The sequence below is a fragment of the Gobio gobio genome, assembly GCF_949357685.1.
Source record: "Gobio gobio genome assembly, chromosome: 22".
Classification (NCBI taxonomy): Eukaryota; Metazoa; Chordata; class Actinopteri; order Cypriniformes; family Gobionidae; genus Gobio; species Gobio gobio.
This window is the reverse complement of record NC_137118.1, coordinates 18,713,209-18,739,292: the sequence shown is the minus strand read 5'-3', so window position 1 is coordinate 18,739,292 and position 26,084 is coordinate 18,713,209. Positions and strand designations below refer to the sequence as shown.

The 26,084-nt window shown below is 38.3% G+C and overlaps 2 protein-coding genes across 2 annotated transcripts; one reads left to right on the top strand and one right to left on the bottom strand.

The window, feature by feature from the left end:
• The first annotated feature begins 3,164 nt into the window (after positions 1-3,164).
• On the top strand, positions 3,165-16,817 carry anxa3b (annexin A3b). The gene is made up of 14 exons (XM_079805444.1): positions 3,165-3,594; positions 4,047-4,088; positions 4,229-4,276; positions 4,366-4,453; positions 4,618-4,712; positions 4,804-4,917; positions 8,826-8,916; positions 9,022-9,101; positions 9,203-9,259; positions 9,418-9,511; positions 9,647-9,742; positions 10,933-10,991; positions 11,296-11,418; positions 16,435-16,817. The coding sequence occupies exons 2-14, from the start codon at positions 4,074-4,076 to the stop codon at positions 16,495-16,497; spliced, it is 1,023 nt and encodes a 340-aa protein (XP_079661570.1). The 5' UTR covers positions 3,165-3,594; positions 4,047-4,073; the 3' UTR covers positions 16,498-16,817.
• Positions 16,818-18,700: 1,883 nt separating this feature from the next.
• Positions 18,701-25,927, bottom strand: paqr3b (progestin and adipoQ receptor family member IIIb). Its single transcript, XM_079804175.1, has 7 exons — positions 25,768-25,927; positions 25,086-25,284; positions 24,850-25,012; positions 24,583-24,738; positions 23,056-23,253; positions 19,640-19,730; positions 18,701-19,530 (listed from the first exon to the last, which is right to left on the bottom strand). The coding sequence occupies exons 2-7, from the start codon at positions 25,268-25,270 to the stop codon at positions 19,400-19,402; spliced, it is 924 nt and encodes a 307-aa protein (XP_079660301.1). The 5' UTR covers positions 25,271-25,284; positions 25,768-25,927; the 3' UTR covers positions 18,701-19,399.
• Between the last annotated feature and the right edge of the window lie 157 nt (positions 25,928-26,084).

Below are 26,084 nucleotides of genomic sequence, written 5' to 3'. Positions count from 1 at the left end.
ATGGCATAACTTACACAACTAAACTGGATATGAAAGGACTAGTGAAGTGGATTATATGTTTTATTGTATGGCTGAATATGACTAAATTGTGCAGTTGTAAGTCAAAAATTTGACCAGATTATAACTCCCCAAGATCCAGCACTTCATTAAATGTATTAAAATATTGTACTCATGAAACAGTAACATTCATTTAGCTCATATATAAACATATTTATATTTGATGTTTCAGATTATGGTTTTATAACTGTGTTTATGAACAGCTCCTGGCAGAAGATTTATTAATAAAACAATCAGTCAACTTCCTTATTTGCATAGGAAATTATGAAATGCAGTTTAATTTGAGTTACGGTCATAAAACTAACCGGATATGATGTTTCTTGCTCATTTTGGCATAAATGTACAGCTCCCACGAGCCACGACTCATTAATCTCATAGATTAATAATCTTTGAAAGTGTTGTCCTGGGACCATGAACATTTTTAATAAGCCGATTTATTTATTTAGTATATATGACAAGAAAATGATAAGAAAATAAATGTGTAGCCTGCTGGGAAATTAAATGTTATTTAAAACCAAACACAATTTAAAACAAAGAAACATGATTCTGTTAAAAGAAGAAGATTTAAGATGCTGCAATTTTCAATAGAATCCTAATTTATGGTGAAAATACAACTTATAATAGAAGGCACTAGGCATATGTATATTTAAAGGGATAGTTCACCCAAAAATGAAAATTAGCCCATGATTTACTCCCCCTCAATTCATCCTAGGTGTATATGACATTCTTCTTTCAGACAAATACAATCAGATATTAAAAAATGTCCTGGCTCTTCCAAGCTTTATAATGGCAATAAATGGCTGTTTCTGTTTTGAAGTCCATAAAAGTGCATGTATCCATCATAAAAGTGCTCCACACGGCTCTGGTGGGTTAATAAAGACCTTCTGAAGCACCTTAATAAAGACCTTATGATCTCTAACTTCTGCTAACTGTCGTATGCGTGTTCACAAGAGACTGGCGTTCTCTGGTGAGAATATGCTAGTTCTTGCAAGAACCAAGTTTTGTTTTGCTCCATCCTCTGCGCTTCCACGTTCGTCACCGGAACTTACGCTACACCTGCCTCCTACGTCATACGCTGGAACTCCAGTCTCTCGTGAACACGGGTACGACAGTTAGCAGAAGTTAAGTTTGTAAAGTTTTAAATCTGGACATTTTTCTTACACAAACGCATCGCTTTGCTTCAGAAGGCCTTTTTTAACCCCCCAGAGCCGTGTGGAGCACTTTTATGATGGATAGATGCACTTTTATGGACTTCAAAACAGAAACAGCCATTCACTGCCATTATAAAGCTTGGAAGAGCCAGGACATTTTTAATATAGGGGAGCGCAGGGCACTGAACATTTATTTAACCAGGGCTCGACATTAACGCTTGTCCGGGACAAGTGGATTTTTTGAAGGGGCAAGTGAAAGAGAATTTTACTTGCCCGACGGACAAGTAGCCTGATAAAACGTCATTAACAAAAATAACTAGGGAATCACCCAAATGCAAGAATGATTCTGCATTCATTACTGTAAGTGGCGATTGACAGTGAATGATAATAATGTATAATGAACTGACGGTAACGCACTGTTGATGCTCGCGCAGCCTCTGGAGGAGAAATCGAAACATATGTGCACCGCTCACACAGAGAAACTCAGTTAACACACTTACGTAAAAATTTAGAAATGTGGAGTTTATTTATATTTATAACATGATACAGTTGCAATGTCACATTACCAAGAGTGCTGTTTTCCTGAATAACATCACGACTGAAAAGGACACTGATTTCAAATGACAGCTCCATAAACAATTATTAACATTAAGTCACTTACATTTTGATGCAATATTGAGTGTTTTTGTTCTATTTCAGCAGCGAAAATAGTTCCAAAAGATCGCAGCAGAACGAGTGTCACAGCAACAACGATGATTCAGCGTTTTGAATGAATCGATAGAATCAAAGATTCAATGAACTATTCGTAAACGACCGCCTCCTTCTTGAATGAATCAGCGTTTGAACAAATCGACTCAATGACTCACTCATTCAGACGTCACCTGCTGCCACCTACTGGTGGTTTAGTTTCATCTTGCCAACATTTCTTATTTGTATAGGCTATTCAAAAAATATTTAAAAAAAATCTCATAACATTATTTAATGCAGTTGTAATTTTTCAGTGTAAATTATTTAATTTGACTGGTAACAGCCAGTGTCGTCTTCTAATTTAATTTATTGATCCAATTTAAGAATATAAAAGGAAATCTGAATCATATTTAATAAGATTAGGGGAAAATGCCCTTTATAAAATGTAAAAATATCACAAATATGCATATGTCAAAGCTGATTGAACACTGGTGAGAATATTGCTTCAGAATAAATTTTATTTACAACACACAATTTTTTTTTTTTTCCCGGACAAGTGGATGACAGATTTATGTGAACATGCTTAATGTCGAGCCCTGATTTAACCATAGCAATAGTAAATTTCTTACGTTTAGTTTTCATCTCAGTTTTTTGTGTTTATTTTAAATAAGACAAATACGATATTATTTTAATCTTATATCTGTTATTTAACAGTTGAGATAGTTCTTTAATGCTGAACTAACTAGTAGAAGACACAAGCCGCGATTTAAGGGGGGGGGGGGGGGTGGGGGGGTGCGTTGTAACACTGCGTTACAATGAGCCCCTATTAGAAATATGCCATTATATTCTATACTTTTATGAATTCTTTCGAGAAACCATGAGAAAAGGGTGAATAATGAGTCAATGTTCAGAAATTATTCATTATTATTATGTCATTAATTTATATGTAAATGCCATTTTATTTTAAAATGTTAATAATTGTATTTTGTTGACAAAATATTTTAGTTTGTCTTGGATATTTTTTTTTATTATATCAGGTAACATTATAAGCTGTCATTTGGTCATGTTACATTGTGCCCCTCACATGTTACAATGTACCCCATGCACCTATGGGGCATGTTGTCACATTTCACTTCCATTCTTTCGGGGTAAATCAAGAAAAAAAGTATACACTGTATTAATGAAACAAAACCACAATTACTAGACATGTGTGAAATTAATGTGGGGAAAAGACGAATACTCTGAACCCCAAGTGGATTTACACAAACTGAGAAAGAAAAAAAAGCGTTAGGTTGTGCCCTGCTCTCCCCTTACTCTGATTGTATTCATGTAAAAGAAGAATGTCATAGGCCTATACACCTAGGATGACTTGAGGGAGAGTAAATTATGCGCTAATTTTCATTTTTTGGTGAACTACCCCTTTAACATAGCCTACAGGCGGTGTATTTTAACAATAGCCTACTGCATTGGGGAAAAATGCAGTTCATATTATGAGCTGAAACATTTGGACCCCACCGCACATTTATCATTTAGGCTATGTGATTTTTGGCTCTCGGTTGTGACCACGTAGCCTATGTAAAACTGGCGTGAAACACGCATTCAGGCCGAACTTATGATCTCATATCCTCTAGTGTTTGGGTGTTGTCACAGTCGTAAAAGGTGTGGCTTGCAGTGGACACACAGAGACGCTCTAGCAAAGGTAAAGTTTAAAGTTTTGTTGCGATGTCTATTGAAATCGGTGTTTATGCTAAACGTGCAGTTCCCGGCATAGTCGATGTTGATGTTGTGGTGTGTTTGATGTTTTTGTGTGTTGCCAAGTATTCGTGTGTAAAATATGCGAGAATCATCACGTTTTGTTAGGTTTGCTCTCAGAGAGCACTAACGGGGTTTGTCATGTCGTGAATCGCTTACAAAATTGCATAGAGCATAAACTTTGCCGTGATACTTACGTGGTCGGGATGTAATCCTCCATTTTGACCAAATTCATCATTAATGCGTAAAGATACGCAGCATTAGGATAATGCAGCTTTATGCTTTTGAAAACATTATCCAAGCTTTGATAGTGACTTAAAACTTTAAATAAATATAGAATGTAATTAATTCACATTTATGTACGTTACAATATCTAATATAACTGATATCTGGTTTCAGAACTAAGACCACCCACAAACAGCAGGAATGACTTCTGTATGGGTCAGTACAGTTTATTTCCTTTTTTCTTCAACCGTTTCAGGATAGATTCACACTACATGTACTTTTATTCTTCTGAAAGTGTTATTTAAGGAAGATAGTAGTTTATTCAGAAGATTTTATACTTTGTATGTTACTTTCAGGATGATTTGGATCTTCTCCTGGAGTCCCCCTCCTCTTTGACTGTTAATGTAAGATTGCCATTGTATATTAATAGTTTCATACAGTCAATATTGTATTTGAGCTTAATTATTTAGTTATCAGCATGATCTGTTTTAAGTCAACAGCACGTGGCACCGTTAAGGAGAAGCCTGGCTTTAATCCTGCAGAAGATGCTGCTGCTTTAAGGAAAGCCATTGAAGGCATTGGTAAGGAACTAACCTGGGTGTGGACTTTTAGTGAATTTAAACTGCACACATTCAACAGAGATGTTGAAATCCTGTTGATTTCCATTTGTTTGCTGTCATTGACCTTATGTCACAATGAGGAACTGTGTGTGTAATTGTGCATGTTTGCATTTGCAATTCCCCAGGCACTACTGAAAAGACTATTATTGACATTCTGACTCAAAGAAGCAATGCCCAGCGCCAACTGATCTGTAAAGCATATCAGGACGCCACTGGAAAGGTAAAACACCATCGCTGACACACTTTCCCTGTGCAAATGTTGCAAATAACTGTCAGATGTTTGAAACATGCATATGTTTGTTTCATCTCAGACTCTTTGTGATGACTTGGAAGGTGATACTCATGGAGATTTTGAAGATGCTTTGGTGGGCCTGATCACTCCTCCTGCTAAGTTTGACTGCCAAGAGTTCATGCGTGCTATAAAAGTACACAAACTTTTTTTTCTGTTTGACTGCTAACATTTAAAATGTCTTTATTTGGACTTTATCTTTAATTTAACCAAGATAAAGTAATTAGCCATGTTTCCATTCACCTTTTTTTATGCAAATTTTGGAGAAGGGTCTGTCTGCATACTACAAACCATCCTCCTGCAAATTACCTTCAGCAAACAAACAGTCTTTTGAAGTAAATTATGTTTTATGTATGAAATGTTTATAAGACTATCTTATATTGCTTTTGAATCTCATGAAGCAGGAAATAACAGCTAGTAAAACATAACTTGTACAAAAATCGAATTAATACAGATTCATGGTAATAATAGCGCCTTAAACCTTAAGGCCACAATATAATCACGGCAAAGTTCTTTTTCGTTCTTCATAGGGGTAAAAAGAAGTTTGAAATACGTGAGCAGCGATATACTGTTAGCAAACATCAGACGCCGCCCACACTGCTGAGAGCGTTTAGATGAATTTGTAAATATGTGCTGTGTGCTCCATAGCAAGGTTGGTATGTTTGCACAAGCTCTGCAATTCGGCACTCTAGTAAAGTCACTTCAAGTTTATTTATATAGCACTTTATTCACTCACCTAAAGGATTATTAGGAACACCTGTTCAATTTCTCATTAATGCAATTATCTAATCAACCAATCACATGGCAGTTGCTTCAATGCATTTAGGGGTGTGGTCCTGGTCAAGACAATCCCCTGAACTCCAAACTGAATGTCAGAATGGGAAAGAAAGGTGATTTAAGCAATTTTGAGCGTGGCATGGTTGTTGGTGCCAGACGGGCCGGTCTGAGTATTTCACAATCTGCTCAGTTACTGGGATTTTCACGCACAACCATTTCTAGGGTTTACAAAGACTGGTGGGAAAAGGGAAAAACATCCAGTATGCGGCAGTCCTGTGGGCGAAAATGCCTTGTTGATGCCAGAGGTCAGAGGCGAATGGGCCGACTGATTCAAGCTGATAGAAGAGCAACTTTGACTGAAATAACCACTCGTTACAACCGAGGTATGCAGCAAAGCATTTGTGAAGCCACAACACGCACAACCTTGCGGTGGATGGGCTACAACAGCAGAAGACCCCACCGGGTACCACTCATCTCCACTACAAATAGGAAAAAGAGGCTACAATTTGCACAAGCTCACCAAAATTGGACAGTTGAAGACTGGAAAAATGTTGCCTGGTCTGATGAGTCTCGATTTCTTTTAACACATTCAGATGGTAGAGTCAGAATTTGGCGTAAACAGAATGAGAACATGGATCCATCATGCCTTGTTACCACTGTGCAGGCTGGTGGTGCTGGTGTAATGGTGTGGGGGATGTTTTCTTGGCACACTTTAGGCCCCTTAGTGCCAATTGGGCATCGTTTAAATGCCACAGCCTACCTGAGCATTGTTTCTGACCATGTCCATCCCTTTATGACCACCATGTACCCATCCTCTGATGGCTACTTCCAGCAGGATAATGCACCATGTCACAAAGCTTGAATCACTTCAAATTGGTTTCTTGAACATGACAATGAGTTCACTGTACTAAAATGGCCCCCAAAGTCACCAGATCTCAACCTAATAGAGCATCTTTGGGATGTGGTGGAACGGGAGCTTCGTGCAATGGATGTGCATCCCACAAATCTCCATCAACTGCAAGATGCTATCCTATCAATATGGGCCAACATTTCTAAAGAATGCTTTCAGCACCTTGTTGAATCAATGCCACGTAGAATTAAGGCAGTTCTGAAGGCGAAAGGGGGTCAAACACAGTATTAGTATGGTGTTCCTAATAATCCTTTAGGTGAGTGTACAACAGATTACTTAAAATCAAGGAGCGTTACCGTATTAAACATGAAAACAGTGTCAGTGTCTCTTTTAATCTGAAGTACAAATACATTTTCTACTATAAAGTAGCTCTCCAGTGTGTTCATATCTACATTCGCGGACGTCTGACCTGGACGGCCTGAACAGGAGAAATTAACCAGAAAAGATTTCCATGTGAAAGAAGGCGGAGCCTCTGCACATACCTATTACGTAATCACCACGGACCAATGGTAGTACAAAGGTGTTTACCAGCCACAGTGAACTTTTTCGGAAAGTTCTGGTGATCTATGCGTTCTGTATGCCTTATCACTAGGTGGCGATAGTGAAGCTTATGTAGGGAGGAAAGTGAAGTTGAAGGAGAGCAGTCGTGACTCTGATCACAGATACACATAATAAAGGCTAGATATCTCGTCCGCGCTGCTGGCCAATGGAGGTCGACGTTTGCACCTGGCGGCCATTTTGTCACAGGCAGCTCGCTCACTCGTAACATTGTTTTCATGGTGCTTGCACTTTTTAAATAACCATAACTTGCTAAATTTTCTACTGATTTTTTTAACTGTTTGGTTTGTTATAAACGTCAGAGATGTAGTTATGACACTGCATACTTATGAAAAATTATTCATAATTTGTTCAAGCATCCGTAATTATAGCCACGTTAATAACATTTGTAAGAAACCAAACCATTTGTAAATCCGTCTAGATTTCAGTGAGATAAGAGTATTTGTGTTCATGCAGATCACTCGCCTTAAATCAGGTACCACAGAGCCCTGCCTGTGACAAGATGGCCGCCGGTGATGACGTTAGAGACTCCGCCGTAAGACATCTAGCCTTTATTATGTATATCTATGGCTCTGATGACATCCCATGCTGCGCTCCACTCCACTTTTAGACACGCACTTGCAAACTTCCCTAAGCACTTCCCCTCAGGGGAATCCCTGCCGCCATTTTGAAGTGCGTGGGAAGTTTATATGGACAGACCCTCGCTCCCTTGATTTTGACCGAGGGAGCGAGTCTACTTCATGTGTACACTTCAGGCAGCTTCATATACCACAATGCAACACGAATGTGACGTCACCGCATATCGTGTTTAATTTACCCCACCACAAACAACTCAATTTTTTTTTTAAACATTTAAAACAACCCAAACACACCTATATACATATAGAATGCTGCTTTAAACAATTTCGTAAGGGAATTTCTTTTATAATAAATAATATCCATAGTGGATTCCAAGTGATCAAGGGCTTAGGACGTTCCAGTTCAGCCCATTGCAAAGGTTCCGCCAGTAGTGGGCACTCATGCAATGAGTGAACGAGATGGAGGGAAGTTAGCAAGTAAAGGGCATAATAAAAACGAACTGGAACGCAACACCAAATTGCTTTTTCCTTGTAGGGGCATGGTATGTAGTACTGCGGGACACAGTCGGACACACTTGTGATTTTGGGATACCGCATAATAAACGCTGGATGTAAATGGCAAGATGGATATCAATTCCAAACATGCGTATACATCGAATTCTAAAAACATATGCACTCATTTGAGACGGATTTTATTTATCCAATGAGAAGACATGCGCATAAACTACTAATAAATCCCTCGATGTACAACAAAAAACTCAAGTAACTTTGCATCAACAAATCATGTGAGATGGCATAACTGGACTAACCAGTTGGTTTGGTCATTCTGAAATGCCTGAGGCAAAGTATATCATTAAAATGTTTTGGTATAATGACCTCCCAAGATTGCATTACCAAACACCAGGCATCCGCCCCGAACGTAAGATAACATGGCAGCGTTTATCGTGTTTTATCTGTGTGCTCAGAGGCGCAAGTAATTTATGATGTAGGAAAATAGAGTCAAAGTGACTTCCCCAATTGCTGCAACTTCCATTTTTATTACAGATATTTTGTGCCAATTTGCCAGGAAGTGATGATTTTGTTCTCTTGAGGGACGAAACCATGCTTCCTTTTTTCAGCAAATGTTTTATGCGAAATTCCAATGTGGCGGATAAGTTAAATTTGCAGCTTTGCATGGAAACATAGCTAAGTTCAGTGCTAACAGATTGAGTTTCATCACAGGGTGCCGGTACAGATGAAAGCGTTTTGATAGAACTATTTGCATCACGCTCCAACCATCAGATCAAAGCGCTGTGTGGAGCATATTTGGCTGGTTTGTATCTTTTTATGTTACTTATTTCATTTTTTCACCCAATTTTTCATTAAAAATGTATTAATTTGACCCTTAGATCTCATTAAAATTTCTTTTTTTTTTCAGAAACTGGAAAATCTCTGATTCACGACCTGAAATCTGAGGTGTCGGGGGACTTTGAACAAACATTGTTGATCCTCGCTGAGGTTCAGTCAAATAATTTGACAATCCTGCATCATATTTAAATTCATTCAAATGAGTTAGGCAGTTGTCACGCTTACGATTGGTTTGTCTTTCTAACTAAAAGGGCAAGAGGGATGAAAGTACGAATGTGGACGTGGCAAAAGCTAAAGAGGATGCTAAGGTGAATGAATACACTATTGCTGATCTTTTGTCTGTTAACCCCAGCTAAATGAATCAAATGAAAAACCAAAATGTCCCAAGACTGTGTTCTGCCTTTCAAAATGGCGGAAACCATGTGGCTATTTTCTGTTATATCTACACTTGTTTTTTTTTGTGCAGATCTTGTACGAGGCAGGAGAGAAAAAGTGGGGAACAGACGAGAGCAAGTTTATCGACATACTCTGCCACAGAAGCGTTCCTCAGCTCAGACAAAGTAACTGCAAACTAAATGTGAAAAAGAGATAAATTGATTTGAATGGAATACTGTAGTTTCAGAATCACCCACTGATCAGCAGTATTCGTGTTTACTTTCAGCAGTGTGAAATGTCTTTAAATCTTTTTCTGTCAGCTCTGGTTGAGTATAAGAGTTTGAGCGGAAAGACCCTTCAGGAAAGCATTGAAAAGGAGATGTCTGGAAGACTCAAGGATATTCTGGTGGCTATAGGTGACATTATAAAAAAGTTTTTTTTAGTGGTGTTTGTTAAGGCACTGTTAGGGGCCGTTCACACAGAACGCGTTTCCATTCCAGTGCACTACTAGACGGACATCTTTACCTGCTGCACTGACGTCTCGCGGGTGACACTGCATTCTAAAAACATGGCGCTCAAGTTAAGCCGCCTTTCCACCGCAAAAAAAGTATTATTAAAAGTATTAATTATTCTCACACCCATCTGATTGGAATACGTCCCGCATTTTCCATTGTTTTTCATTGTAAACACACACTAGATGATGGGTTTGATCGTTGCACTTGCATCTTTTGCAGTGTCTCATGCATGACACCAAAGACTATAGATATACAAAGACTGTTTATTACTTATGAATGGGAGAAACGGCAATGTGTAATATGGCGGAATACGCAGCTGCAGTTAGAAGCTCCGGTTCCCATAGAACCCTGAGACTCACTCTAAAGACTGCATATTGGCTTGTCTAGCCTGAAAAATGTATGCTTTTTTAATGCTATTTGAGTTCATGTTAGATTTTGTTGCTGATTTGAAATATCTTATTTAATTTTGCCAAGCAGATTTTGAGTGATTCCAGGATTCCCCAATTTCAAATAGATAAGAATTGGTCTTGGATGCCAGAAATAGACCTTATTCAGAGCGGCGCCACGGGTATGAAAGCGAGGCTACGAGGGATAGACTTGCCGCATTTTCAATGACATCTGCTGTATATAGCTCCTAGATCAGTTGTCATTTTCCACAGCTCATGTTGTCTGGGGTTTTTTGTCTACTGAAATTTCTTGGAAAGACATTTTCCCAGTGTTTCGTCTGTATAACAATCCAAAAACACATTAAATAAAAGTACAATCCACTGAAGAGATGTATGTCAATCCCTCACAGTCTCGCCAAAGATGGCGCTGCTGTGAATAAGGTCTATAGCTGCCTGGAAAGGGACTTTGATGACATGGCGTTGTAAAAACGTGGGGCTCAAGTTAAAATAAGTTCAACTTAAAAAAAAAAAAAAAGCTATACTGCCCTGAAACTTGTGTAAATGGCCCCTTACTCTTCCTTATGTAATGCATGCGTATTTGAATTGATTTCAATTAGTATATATTTTTAATTTACATTTTATTTTATTGCTATATGCTGTAATTTTTACATTTAAAAAATATAACTGAAAATGTCTCCGCTTTAGTGAAATGTGTGAAGAGCGTTCCAGCATACCTCGCCGAGCGTCTTCATAAAGGCATTAAGGTTAGAACTGGCTTTCTGTATTTGCTTTCCCTTTTTTTACCACATTAATTGAAATGTCTAAAACTGTGAAACATGATTTTGTAATGACTACAACAAAACGAGAAAGCAAACTTTTTAAATAGAAAGTTTTATATATATATATATATATATATATATATATATATATATATCTTTCTATTCAAAAAGTCTACTTTTCCGTTTTGATTACAAAAAAAAACATGATTACAAAATCATGTTTCATAGTGTGTATATATATATATATATTATATATTTTATATATATAACAAATAGTTCTTGTTTTCAGGGTGCTGGTACCACTGAATCCACCTTAACTAGAATCATAGTGAGCCGTTCAGAGGTCGACCTGCAGGACATCAAGACAGAATATAAGAAGATGTTTGGCTCCTCCTTATACTCTGCAATTGAGGTAAGAGGCATTAAATGAGCGTATAATTTCCGAAATCCTTTCTTGCTCCTAATAATGTGATTGTAACCATTTTGTTCCTTCACTTAAAGGGATAGTTCACCCAAAAATGAAAATTAGCCCATGATTTACTCACCCTCAAGTCATCCTAGGTGTATATGACATTCTTCTTATAGACGAATACAATCGGAGTTATATTAAAAAAGTCCAGGCTAATCCAAGCATTACAAAAGCAGTAATAGTTGCTCTGTTTTTGAAGTCCATAAAAAAAAATGCATCTGTCCGTCAAATAACGTGCTTCACATGGCTCTGGGGGTTAATAAAGGCCTTCTGAAGCAAATCAATGCGTTTGTGTAAGAAAAATATCCATATTTAAAACTTTACAAAGTAAAGTTTCGACCGACAAATTTTTAGGTGAACTATCTCTTTAAATGCTGAGAATTTAATTACTCCTTTAGTAACATGTGAATGGCTCGCTTGACCAGTGCCTGAAGACGATTTGCAGAGGAAATTATCCCATCCTCAGTGGGAGGGACTGGTGTTCAGTCCCGCTCTAAACATAGGGTCCTGTGTGGGTTTTCTCAATTGTGGGTATCTGCTTGTCTGAGTAAGGGGTGTGCCGAAAGTAGCGAGTGTGCTGAAGGGTCTTTACAATTGGTCACGAAAGCTGGGGTTAGTTTCTGTTTTAGCATTGTGTTCAGGGGTTGGACAATGAAACTGAAACACTGGCCAATATAGTGTTGGAGGTTTCACACCTATAAATGCATGGCCTGGTGCCCTATCTTCACTGATTTTACATTCATAGAACAGCTATACAAAACATTGCATTCCACACAACACAATGGGAGACATATGACAGTTCAAAAGAGGTCAAATGGTTGGTGTGCATCTCACTGGCTCATCTGTGACCAAGACAGCAAGAGTTTGTGGTGTATCGAGAGCTATGGTATCCATAATTCGGCATACCTCCACGTAGGACAAACCACATCCAACAGGAGTAACTGTCGACGCAAGAGGAAGCTGTCTGAAAGGGATGTCCAGGTATCCAAAAAACATAAAACCACAGCTGCTCAACTCACAGCAGAATTAAATGTGCACCTCGATTCTCCTGTTTCCATTGAAACTGTTCGTCAGGAGCTCCACAGACTCAGTTTTCATTGTCAGGCTGCTATAGTCAAACCTTTAATCACTCGTGCCAATGCCAAATTGTCAGACCAACAGTGCAAATCTTGGGCTGTGGACAACGTGAAACACGTATTGTTCTCTGTTGAGTCCACCTTCACTGTCTTTCTCACATCCATCCTACACCTGGACTGTTGCTGCCCAGAGTGAACCACAGGGGTGGATCAGTGATGGTATGGGCCGCAATATCATGGCAATCCCTAGTGTGCTTGATGTGTGACTGCCAAGGACTAACGGACCATTCTGGAGGTCCATGTGCAGAGGTGGACAAAGTACACAACTCCATTACTTGAGGAAATGTAAAAGTACTATTGGTTAAATATTACTCCATTACAAGTGAAAGTTGTAGAGATAGATTTTTACTTAAAGGGTTAGTTCACCCAAAAATGAAAATTCTGTCATTAATTACTTACCCTCATGTCGTTCGACACCCGTCAGACCTTAAGAAATTAAGATATTTTAGTTGAAATCTGATGCCTCTGAAAGTCCTCCATTGGCTCAATGGTACTCTACACTCTCAAGACCCTTAAAAGGTACTAAAGACGTCGTTACAAAGTCCATCTTACTACAGTGGTTTTAAAATAACTTTATGAATCGGCGACAATAGTTTTTGTGCGCAAAAAAACCCTAAATAACGACTTGCATAGTGATGACGATTTCAAAGCATCATGAAGCTTCGAAGCGTTATGAATCACTGAGTCGATTCAGCGGTTTGAATCGCCAAATTTCAGCGGTTTGGCGGTTTGACACGCGATCCGAATCATCATTCGGCTCAGTGATTCATAACGCTTCGAAGCTTCATGATGCTTTGTTTTGAAATCGTCATCACTATGTAAGTCGTTATTTAGGGTTTTTTTGCGCACAAAAACTATTGTCGCCGATTCATAAAGTTATTTTAGAACCACTGTAGTGAGATGGACTTTGTAACGACGTCTTTAGTACCGTTTAAGGGTCTTGAGAGTGTAGAGTACCATTGAGCCAATGGAGGACTTTCAGAGGCATCAGATTTCAACTAAAATATCTTCATTTCTGTTCCGAAGATGAACGGAGGTCTGACGGGTGTCGAACGACATGAGGGTAAGTAATTAATGACAGAATTTTCATTTTTGGGTGAACTAACCCTTTTTAGTAAAAGTACAGAAGCTTTTAAAAGTACTTAAGTATCAAAAGTAAAAGTAAACACATTATTTTATTATTGTTGCATTGTTGTATGAATGCACGCTGTTCCATCATGGTGGTTTAAGCCAGTCATGCTCCATCTGACATGCTAGCATATCTTGAACCTTCTTGAAGTTACAAAGCTCTTATCAAAGTCAAAATCATACTAGAAAATAAAGGTTTCTACATTGTGTTTATTTGACAGGATTATGTAAAAACATATTTCTGAAAGGACTTCAGTTAACATTATTAGCCCAACTACGTTTTTGTATGCTAACTAACATCATTCTTGAATGATACCTATGGGTTAGCACTGTATCCACAAGGCTATGGCAACTTGGCGGGTAAATCTATAAAAATCATTTGACCAGTCTTAATTTTGACAGCAAATTTTGACTATAACATTTTAGGCATCTAAATTGTTTTAGTCTAGTTTTAATTGACTATAATAAGATTTTAGTAGATTCAATAGACTAAAATTCAGTACTTGTGGTCTGGCGTCTGAGAGGCAGCTTTCTGTGTGCACTTTTGTGTAGTTGCACTTTTTTAGACTTATCCACGTCTGCTCTTCTGAATTTTAACTTTTAAGTATGACTATGGTTGCGTGCACTGCATCTGGGAATTGCTGCCTTCTATTTTGCCGTCACTTGATTGGTGTTCAAAAAATACTTGGAAATCATTTAACTTCATGTGATCCAAGAGTGATTACTGATGGGCTGTCTGCAAAAAAAAATAATCACGTTTTAAAGAAGAAAACAAAGCGGCTAAGACTTTCTACTTCGAGGGCCTTGATAGAAATGTAATGGAGTAAAAAGTACGATATTTGTCTTTCAAATGTAGTGAAGTAAAAGTCATAAGTTTCCAGAAAAAATACTACTCAAGTAAAGTACAGATACTCAAAAAGTGTACTTAAGTACAGTACTCAAGTAAATGTCCTTAGTTACTGTCCACCTCTGTCCAAGACTACGACTTAACATGTAAAGTAGGAACTTCCCAGAGGACTTGAAGGCAGCATTGTAGCTGAGCATCTTGAAGAGGTTCATAAATTGAATTTGTTAATTCAATTGACTGCACGAAAACATCTTAAGCCATGTTGTTTTCACTGAGGTTCAGTGTAAAACCTCATGTGACTTTAACATGGTACTGCAGTGTTCTTTCAGCAGATTTGACCAGCATGTGTGCCTCTACATACCCTCTGTTAGACCATCAAACACGCTTTGCACTGCGACCTGACATCCCCATTGTAATCACAAATCTCTTTGCATTAAAGCATCCACACGTTTCAATTGTTTATTTTACTTTACTACAAAGTTGCTATTACCCTCCAGCTTGCCTGTACCACTCCAAAACCCATGATTTTAAACAGAGATCCTAACCGTACACTATATTGCCAAAAGTTATGGGACGCCTGCCTTTACATGCACATTAACTTTAATGGCATTCTTAATCCATAGGGTTTAATATGGAGTTGGCCCACCCTTTGCAGCTATAACAGCTTCTACTCTTCTGGGAAGGCTTTCCACAAGGTTTAGGAGTGTGTTTATGGGAATTTTGACCATTCTTCTAGAAGCGCATTTGTGAGGTCAGACACTGATGTTGAACGAGAAGGCCTGGCTTGCAGTCTCCGCTCTAATTCATCCCAAAGATATCGGGTTGATTTCAGGACTCTGCAGGCCAGTCAAATTCCTCCACACCAAACTCATTCATCCATGTCTTTATGGACCTTGCTATTTGGCCATCCCCAAACTGTTCCCACAAAGTTGGGAGCATGAAATTATCCAAAATGTATTGGTATGCTTCAGCAATAAGAGTTCATTTCACTGGAACTAAGGGGCCAAGCCCAACCCCTGCAAAACAACCCCACACCATAATCCCCCATCCACCAAACTTAACACTTGGCACAATGCAGTCAGGCAAGTACCGTTCTCCTGGTAACCACAAAACCCAGACTCGTCCATTGGATTGCCAGACAGAGAAGCGTGATTCGTCACTCCGGAGAACACGTCTCCACTGCTCTAGAGTCCAGTGGCGGCGTGCTTTACACCACTACATCTGACGCTTTGCATTGCACTTGAAGTAAGGCTTGGATGCAGCTGCTCGGCCATGGAAACCCATTCCATGAAGCTCTCTACGCACTGTTCTTGAGCTAATCTGAAGGCCACACAAAGTTTGGAGGTCTGTAGCTATTGGCTCTGCAGAAAGTTGGCGGCTTCTGCGCACTGTGTGCCTCAGCGTGCGCTGACCCCGCTGTGATTTTACGTGGCTTACCACTTTGTGGCTGAGTTGCTGGTGTTCCCAATTGCTTCCACTTTGTTTTAATACCACTAACAGTTGACGGTTGAATATTTAGTAGGTCGGAAATTTCACGAATGGATAGCACAGGTGGCAACCTATCTATCACGGTACCACGCTTGAATTCACTGAGCTCCTGAGAGCGACCCATTCTTTCACAAATGTTTGTAGAAGCAGTCTGCATGCCTAGGTGCTTGATTTTATACAGCTTTGACCATGGAAGTGATTGAAACACCTGAATTCAATGATTTGGAGGGGTGTCCCATTACTTTTGGCAATATCGTGTATTTCTAAATAATAAAGGTTCTAAATGTTAAGTGAGTCCAGTATAATGTTTAATGTCAGTAGTCACATAAATGATGATCTCATCATTTTTTTTTATTGTAGTCTGATACAGCAGGGGATTTCCGTCAAACCCTGCTGAAGATCTGTGGTGAAGATGGCAAATGAAGGTATCCAACACAAACCCTTCATAACCAAAGACATCACCGCTGAAGTGCTATGACATGGAAGAATGTCCAAATATATGACTTATTAAAATACTATCAATAAAAAAGAGCTTTATGAAATGTATTACTTGTACTAACTTGATTGATTATAATCATAGATAACGTGTATACTTTGTTTAAGAATAACCTTAATATAACACAAATGACAGATTAAGTATCAGAATCTATATTTTGATTAGTCAGAACTTGATTACAGTTTGTTCCTGCATTGTGAATGAATAGCTAACAGTGACTGAAGAATAAACAATTTTTGAAATGCCATTTTGTGTTTGAATTATTGTCTTCAATGTGTAGTTTTGTCCTTGATCCAGCAGGTGGCAGTGAAGTACATGTATATGGTAGCCTAGTGGTCAACAATTAAAATATTCTGGGCTTCCATGAATAGGAAGAGCATTTAAGTGAAAAGACTGCTCATTTTGCCTTGTCACTCACTCATAACATAAGTACATAAAACTACAATTAGGATGACATTTGGTCTCCATTCTGTTGCTGGAATTAGACTTTCCTCTTGATTTGGGGATTATTAATATCTAATCCCTCAAAACCATGAAGATTGTCATGAGAAAGTTATGTTTGCAGATGCTGGTAAATGGGTAAAACCCACAAAAGATTCTTAGCCCCTTTTTCCAATAAGGTTTTAATTTGCTGTAGAGCATCTGTGAGGTCAGAACGACAGATTGTGGAATGAATGGGAGGCCCAAAATAATGATTTTGTATTAGGAAAATGAGATATAGTTTACATCAGTGCTAATGTTACATTTTGGGATAAAGAATGTGAGCAGTAAAGAAATGTTCATGCAATGGAAACTTAATTAGGCCTACCGTGATTCAGTCTTTTATTGCAGTTCATCTGATATGTCCAAATTAACACGAGCATGTGTGCAGTCTGCAGTCAGAAGTGAAAAATCACAGCTTATCTTCATTACTGTTCATAATCTGCAGCTGTTCAGTAAAACGCTGACCTAAACCACATTCTCTCTTTTCAATTAGTCTTCAGACAGCAAAAGAACAATGCCCTGGAAAATCACTAATGCCACTGGAATAGGACAAAAAAACTCGGATTACAACAGATTTCAAAATACGATTAAGACAATTTAGCCCTCTTTTATTATGTCAAATCTCCATATAATGTAAGACATTTGATGGTATCAACAAGGGATTATAGACAGACCATGCCACAAGGTCAACTTTAAAGTCGCCTACAGAATAACATTCATTGTTCTGAAGGATTATATAGCAATAATAACTCACGGGCTAACGTTACAGTTGTAAATTACAGTACTGAATTACTGTTTTGATATTCAGTTCTACGTAGCAAGTCGGATTAGTTCTTTTGAGTCTGTTGAACCGTTGTGTTCACGAATGAACGATTCTTTGATGAGTTTGACTGAATAGTTCCTTCCGGGCGTTTTTTTTTTCTTGCTTCAACTGCAGCATTTGTACTTTTTGCTCTCTAGCGGTTAATAAACAGAACTGCATGCGTCTTGCGGAAGAACATTGCAGCCGGAACTACTTCTCTCTATTTATGTCTATGACGAGTCACGCAGGGACAGTGCTCCTCCGCAGCGGTTCCTAGCAGACCGGTCTGAAATAGTCCCAATATAAACACTTTTTGGAACATGGATTCATGTTGTACATTCTCAATAAATAATTTTTATAAATCTTGAACACAAAAAAAGTTACGGACAGCATCTTAAGGTACAAAAAGTTACTTGTACAGTAGAACATGTCAGAAATATTACCGTTTTAATTGTACTGGAAATTATGTCTTGTATTACAGTTTATCTAATATTTATGTGATTATATATTTTATAAAAACATGCAAACGTGCACGGAATGAGACCACATGATAATCTTTTTATTTTTAAACACTTTTTTAATCAATTGAGTCAGATCGATATCCGTCCGTTCAGCACATTGATAATAACGTAGGCTGAGCGAGTTTTATTTTACAGTTCAATAAATAAGCTATTATTTAAAAAATGTCATTTCAGATGCAAAGCTACTAAGGTCTTTGTTTACTTTTATTTCGACAAAAAAATAAAATAAAGCCTGCAAATCAAATTAGTGGACCGGAAATTACTGCTGGCAGTAAACCATGGAGGATTTACTTTATATATGGCAACTCAAATACACACAACAGCAACAAACAAGGCTTTTTATTCAGTTTCATCATTTAGATATTCATTCAGCATTTGATATCTTTTCCCAAAGATTAATCAAGAAAATCAAACAGCTAACACAAAGTTAAAAAGGATGAGGAGAAACAGTCACTTCTGTAGCGGCTGTCTCGATACATATTCAAGATCAACTCAGTGCAAGTATTTTTGACCCATTGTTCACATAAAGTACAGAAGATGCTTGCTTGGTCATTTAAATTCCCAGAGTCCAGTGCTGCTATACATGAACTCAGTGTGTTTAATACATCAAAACAACTCCCTTTCCCAAAGAATAAAAAAAGTCACAGTATATTAACTTCTAACATACAATTCACCAGACACAAAACAGAGATAGTTAAGGTAACTTAAATGATGGACATTCCAGAAAAGTGAGGCAACGTGTATAGTTTCACAACCCTGTGATGATCCCATGGGCAAAGGCTCAATAGAAATCAAAATACAAAAAGTAACAGACAAAGATAATGTATATCCAGCAGAGAATGTGTATGAAACATTTCTTCAGGCAGATAAACTCAACTGATTGCACGAAACATGATATTCATTGCACGTAACTATGATACGTTGTTCAAAGGCAGATGAGAGGTAAAGTTTCCTTGTTCGATTATGTTAGCATAACTTAAAATAATGCCAAAGAAAATGGCTCAGATGATTTTGTAATCATGTTTAACCACTGCTGCAGGGCTGATTGTGTCTGTAGTTCATGATGTAGACAGCAGTCTGGTGCCACCAGTAGAACATGACGACCACCAGCACGTGCCAGAGCTGGTGACTGGCACCAAGATAGTTCAGCTGGCCTGTGAGGACAGAAAACAAACATCATTTTCAATTTGTTTCTTGACTAATTTAGTCATGGTTTGGTTTGATTAGATTATCATTTACAGGAATTTAACAGAAAAAAATAACCTGGGAAGTATCGTTCTGGGATTTTACTGACGTAGAAAAGGAACGCTGAGGCAGCGATCACATACATGATCATGACACGAGGAAAAAACATCTGTAAAGAGAGGAAGTGCTTGTCATGAATCAAGTCATGTAAATATTTAAATTAACTCTTTCCCCGCCAGTGTTTCTGAAAAAAGTTCCCAGCCAGCACCAGCATTTATCATTTTTAAGTTTCATGGCCCACAGAATATTTTGTTGTATAGATATCTGAACATGCAATATCAAATTTTTTTTTTATTATTATAGCTTAATGCATTCTTTTTTTTATCAACATTTGAATGTGGGTAAGTTTCATTTAAAAAAAAAAAAAGCAACATTTTGAGCAAAAAGCTGAGAAAATCGTGTTTTTGTCAAACTACATCCAGATCGGATTGAGAACGATGATCAAAACATAGATGGAGTAGATTGAGTCCATCAACACCCCCAAAGCTTGCTGTCCTATAGCTCGTCCTGGATCGACATTTTATTCAGAAACATTACACAGTTTTGATTAATATGCCGTTTAAAGTGCCCCCTGCCCCTATTATGGATTATTGAAAATTACCTTTCATGTAGTGTGTAACATACAGTGGGGAGAACAAGTATTTGATACACTGCCGATTTTGCAGGTTTGCCCACTTACAAAGCATTTAGAAGTCTGTAATTTTTATCAAAGGTACTCTTCAACTGTGAGTGACGGAATCTAAAACAAAAATCCAGATCGCATTGTATGATTTTTAAGTAATTAATTAGCATTTTATTGCATGAAATAAGTATTTGATACATCAGAAAAGCAGAACTTAATATTTGGTACAGAAACCTTTGTTTGCAATTACATAGATCATACGTTTCCTGTAGTTCTTGACCAGGTTTGAACACACTGCAGCAGGGATTTTGGCCCACTCCTCCATACAGACCTTCTCCAGATCCTTCAGGTTTCGGGGCTGTCGCTGGGCAATACGGACTTTCAGTTCCCTCCAAAGATTTTCTATTGGGTTCAGGTCTGGAGACTGGCTAGGCCACTCCAGGACCTTGAGATGCTTCTTACGGAGCCACTCCTTAGTTGCCCTGGCTGTGTGTTTCGGGTTATTGTCATGCTGGAAGACCCAGCCACGACCCATCTTCAATGCTCTTACTGAGGGAAGGAGGTTGTTGGCCAAGATCTCGCGATACATGGCCCCATCCATCCTGCAGAAAAGCATCCCCAAAGAATGATGTATCCACCTCCATGCTTCACGGTCAGGGTTGTACTCATCCTTCTTCTTCCTCCAAAAACAGCGAGTGGAGTTTAGACAAAAAAGCTCTATTTCGGTCTCAACAGACCACATGACCTTCTCCCATTCCTCCTCTGGATCATCCAGATGGTCATTGACAAACTTCAGACGGGTCTGGACATGCGCTGGCTTGAGCAGGAGAACCTTGCGTGCCCTGCAGGATTTTAATCCATGACGGCGTAGTGTGTTACTAATGGTTTTCTTTGAGACTGTGGTGCCAGCTCTCTTCAGGTCATTGACCAGGTCCTGCCGTGTAGATCTGGGATGATCCATCACCTTCCTCATGATCATTGATGCCCCATGGAGGTGAGATCTTGGATGGTGCCCCAGACCGAGGGAGATCGACCATCATCTTGAACTTCTTCCATTTTCTAATAATTGCGCCAGTTGTTGCCTTCTCACCAAGCTGCTTGCCTGTTGTCCTGTAGCCCATCCCAGCCTTGTGCAGGTCTACAATTGTATCCCTGATGTCCTTACACAGCTCTCTGGTCTTGGCCATTGTGGAGAGGTTGGAGTCTGTTTGATTGAGTGTGTGGACAGGTGTCTTTTATACAGGTAACGAGTTCAAACAGGTGCAGTTAATACTAATGAGTGGAGAACAGGAGGGCTTCTTAAAGAAAAACGAACAGGTCTGTGAGAGCCGGAATTCTTACTGGTTGGTACGTGATTAAATACTCATGTCATGCAATAAAATGCAAATTAATTATTTAAGAATCATACAATGTGATTTTCTGGAATTCTGGAATTGTTTTAGATTCCGTCATTCACAGTTGAAGAGTACCTCTGATAAAAACTACAGACTTCTAAATGCTTTGCAAGTAGGAAAACCTGCAAAATCGGCAGTGTATCAAATACTTGTTTTCCCCACTGTAGTTCTAAGTAAATGAAAACATCCTGCAAAGTTTTAAATAAGTGCACCGTATGTAAAGTTATTGTCTCTCAAAAGTAAGAGTCGACTCTGAGCCAATTAAACAAATAGTTTTTTGAACGAATCACAAGCCGTTTCGTTGTGACGTCAAGATGAAACATTAGCATATTGTCCATCCACTTTTTGCGCGCGCAGACACCATGGAAACCTTGATCCACCTCAAACACTGCAGCAGATACTGGACAGCATCATGTCGAGAAGACACTGTGTTCTACAATGTGTTTATTGTGTTTCATATTGTGTAGGTATCTGGCCAACCGGCTAACTCACATTATTAATGTCTTACTGAAATACTACTGTAAATCAGATGTGTGCTGCAGTATTACCTAAAACTGAGTCTATTCATGCAGATTGTCTGTAATTCTTACTACTTTGAGTAAAGATAAAGGACGGAGCAAGATTTGTTTTGCATCAGTCATTCACGTTAGTGCTCAGCTAACGTATGTGCTGTTATTGAGACAGTTCCCGCATGTGCACCGCAATAAATTAAAAACACACACACACAGGTTTGTTGATGGACGCACACTTGTTAATGCTTATGGTGAGGAATTACAGTTAAAAAATCTCAATGTACCTCAAACTGAGTAGCATCACTGAGAAATGCTGGGATTTGTGTAAAATCGACATCCTTGTTACTGTCTTTACAGTGTGTACTATCGACGGAGCTGGAGTTTAGTTATGGTATTGGGCGTTTGTTTCCGAAATACGTGCTGTACACGGTAGACCAATCACAACAGACTGGGCCATCTGACCAATCAGAGTAGAGTAGGCTCAGTGAAAGGAGGGATTTAGAGAGACTGATTCATCCATTGAGTCGTTTGAGAATCATTAAACATTGTTTTGATGTGCAATGTATATTATGAGAAAATAATTTGTTTTTTACCTTTGATGCATGTAAACCTGTTGTTGGAGACCTCCAAAACTAAATGAGGAAACTTTAAAATAGCATAATACGGGCACTTTAATGTTGATGATGGAGTTATTTTACATATGCATCTGCTTACATATTATATCGCTTGTTTCTGCTTATTTTTCGCCTGTGTTTTGATCCGAATATTCTGTACTCTTTTAGTAGATGTGTCACAGTGAAAACACGGAAAACCATCAATTTAACTTAGGGAAAGAGTTAATTATAGAACAATCTCTATAGTTTCCTCAAAATATTGTCTCCAATACATGACAAGCAAATATATCACCTTTACGATTTCAGAGTCAAATCCTCCGTTGAGCCAGACCCAGTGGCAGGCTGGGATAATGCCGTATCCAGCCACCGAGCAGAACATGACAGAGCGCAGTTTCTTCCAGTGCTGTGTGAGATAGAGCGGATGAATCTGAGCCGCAAACACAGCCAAGATGAGAGCCAGCACCGTCAGCAGGTACACCTGCCTCCAAAACTGAAACGAACATCATGCGTTGTTATAACCGTAGTGGATATCAAAAAGTTGAGCAGTACTCATTTGTGCTTGAATTAATCAGATAACTACGGAGCCCCTAAAGGGACGTGGTGAAAGAAATATGATGGAAGGAACAAATATATTTTAAAAAATTAGCATTTTCCCAAGAACTCAAGTTTTGCGAGCGAATGGAACGTTTCTTGGGGGAACGCAAAACATTTGCGAGAGAATGGAAAAGCATTGACATGTAAATCATGTAAATGCCCCCTAAATTGTATGACAAGAGCGTTTTGGGAGCTTGAAAACTTGTACAAGTTTTAGAAAACGATACCGTTAATTATCGCTGCATAAACTACAAAAACACAAATTTGAAAAAATGGTGACGTCATGTGCATGAATATTACATGTTCGTAGTTTTCCTTTACAAAATTACATCGCCATCTACTGGCGTGGCATGAATAATACAGTGTATTTAGTCCTTTTCATGGATTCATGTGAACAGGGTCATTTTGACAACGTTGTCGTCTGTACGTGAAACTTCTCAAAAACACAAAGAAAAAACCTTTCGGTTTTTACTACATCGTTGTCATGTAAACTTACACTTATTCCTCCCATCTCATATTTTGTTCCATCATCATGTCCCTTTAGGGGCTACGTAGAAAAACTTTACATAGACTAAGGTTTTAAAGTTTTTTGCAAGTAACGCATGATTTCAAAGCATCAAAAAGAGTTTGAATTATTTCTTTAAGGTCTTTACTTAAAGTCAGCATGAAATAAAAAGCCAAATCTATTTTCTAAAATCATGTTATAGATCTTATAACAATTCTTCTGTGTATGTTTCTTTTTTCTTTCTTTCTTTTTTTAAATTATTAATTTGACCTTGTCAAGCTTAATCAAAATGTCATAACTGAACTTCAGGTGAAGCTCACATTCTTCTGCATCGCCCCACATTTTTTCTTTTTCGATAATCAGTTTCGCTCAAATATATGACAATATGGGGGAAAAGAGATTTGTTGTTACTTCCATTTCATTGTGACTTTATGTAAAAAAAATAAAAATAATAATTAATAACATATATGATAACACATATACATACACGTGTGTGTGTGTGTGTGTGTGTGTGTGTGTGTGTGTGTGTATATATATATATATATATATACACATACACACGTGTATGTATATGTATATATATAAAATTCAATATAAATAATACAAATAAAATAATGAAAATAATAATACATTTATAATAAAAAATAAATCAACGCTGGAAAAAAGAAACCATGCATCCTGGGACTTGAAGGCGACTCATTTAAAACACATCTGTCATACACTGTTGCAGTAGAAGGCATAGAAGACTCCAGGCACATAACATCCCAAAATCCCCACGGATATTCCAGCGTAGTCCAGAGCAAGCCAGCGGCGACATGTCTTCTCCGAGCGATGACAACAGAACAAGTGGTATCCCACAGAGCACAGCATGCAAACCTAACCATAGAATAAAACCCATAAATGGAAAAATGCTTATTTGTCCTTGTGCATTCTAGGTACTTTATAGAAAATACAAAATAGTTAATTTTCCCACATTTTATGCATTACCTGAAAACAAAACAGTCCTATTGAATAAATCACATAGTCCTCACGTGACGCCCCCGCAGCCGGCAGGACTGTGGCCATGTCATATACTCCCAGCGAGAAGAACAGCAGGAACCCAAGAAGATGACTCCAGATGTTCACAGTCTCATTGGACAGAATGAATATACTGTGGGATATGAGAAATAAAGAGTAAACAAGTGGCAACACATCCACAGTATCAAAAAGGGAAAGAAACGCACCTCTTGAGGCACAGTTTTGATGGAAGGTGTGCTCTGTATCCATCTGTGATGTATGGATTCTCCTTCAGAAACACTGGGATCTGTTCATAGGTGTACAAGCGGATCCCTCTGGGCACGAGCACGGGCCAGTACTGATAACTGCCCAGCTCGATGTAATGAGTGCTTTTGAGGGGGTTCTGAGGCATCTTGGTGCAAGTGGCTGGAGGAACATGGAAGATCAATAAAAAAAGAAAAAAGAAAAGACACTGCTTGGAACTTGGAGAGTTTAATATATCTGTACGTCCCATTTGTTTCAATAACACACAAAACAGAACACTGAAAACGGTGCAGCATCTTTGACGCCCGAAAAATTTGCTCAGCAAGATAACTATTAAGCATTTAAACTGAGACAAAATATGCTACCGTTCAAATAACTTTGTCTTTGTATGTGTTACTTTTTTGCTACTTAGATAACATTCACATTTAAAAGTCTAATTTTTTTCCTGAAAGCTAATATTTCATAAAACAAACACAAAAACTCATTATAACTCAAATATCTAACATTTGCATAAACGTTTTGTTTGCGCCGCTAGAATGAAACAGCAGCCGTGAGCTGCTGCAGGCTAACAACTGCGCTTCAATGAGGATTAGATTAGGCTTTTTAATCCATTAGATCTCGTTGTAATTACAGCAAACCTCTCACCTCCACGTGAAGACCTGCCGTCTATCCCATTCAGCCCGGTATATTCCTTAATTTCTGTTTAATAACAGAATATGAGCGTCATGTTGATAACCGGCAGCTAGCCGTGCAGCTAAAGGCTACAGAAACCAGAAACAAGTGCGTGACATTAAAATCCTGCGACAGACACACAATGCGACAGCACTCTCGCTTAATGAATGGTTTTATTTTTAGCATGTATATGCAAAGGAAAAAAAATTATAAAGAGGTTTTACATATAATTCTCTTAGATTTTTAGAATAACATTTTAGATTGTTTAAAAATAGATACAAATATTTTAG

What these genes read in the sequence shown, in the direction of transcription:
- paqr3b (XM_079804175.1), bottom strand. Translation starts at nt 25,270, where the DNA reads ATGCCTCAGAACCCCCTCAAAAGCACTCATTACATCGAGCTGGGCAGT. An exon ending in TCAAAACTGTGCCTCAAGAG is followed by an intron (nt 25,013 to 25,085) that starts GTGCGTTTCTTT and finishes CATATCCCACAG; the next exon opens with TATATTCATTCTGTCCAATG. An exon ending in TAGGACTGTTTTGTTTTCAG is followed by an intron (nt 24,739 to 24,849) that starts GTAATGCATAAA and finishes TTCTATGGTTAG; the next exon opens with GTTTGCATGCTGTGCTCTGT.
- anxa3b (XM_079805444.1), top strand. An exon ending in ATCAGGACGCCACTGGAAAG is followed by an intron (nt 4,713 to 4,803) that starts GTAAAACACCAT and finishes GTTTCATCTCAG; the next exon opens with ACTCTTTGTGATGACTTGGA. An exon ending in CGTTCCTCAGCTCAGACAAA is followed by an intron (nt 9,512 to 9,646) that starts GTAACTGCAAAC and finishes TTTTTCTGTCAG; the next exon opens with CTCTGGTTGAGTATAAGAGT.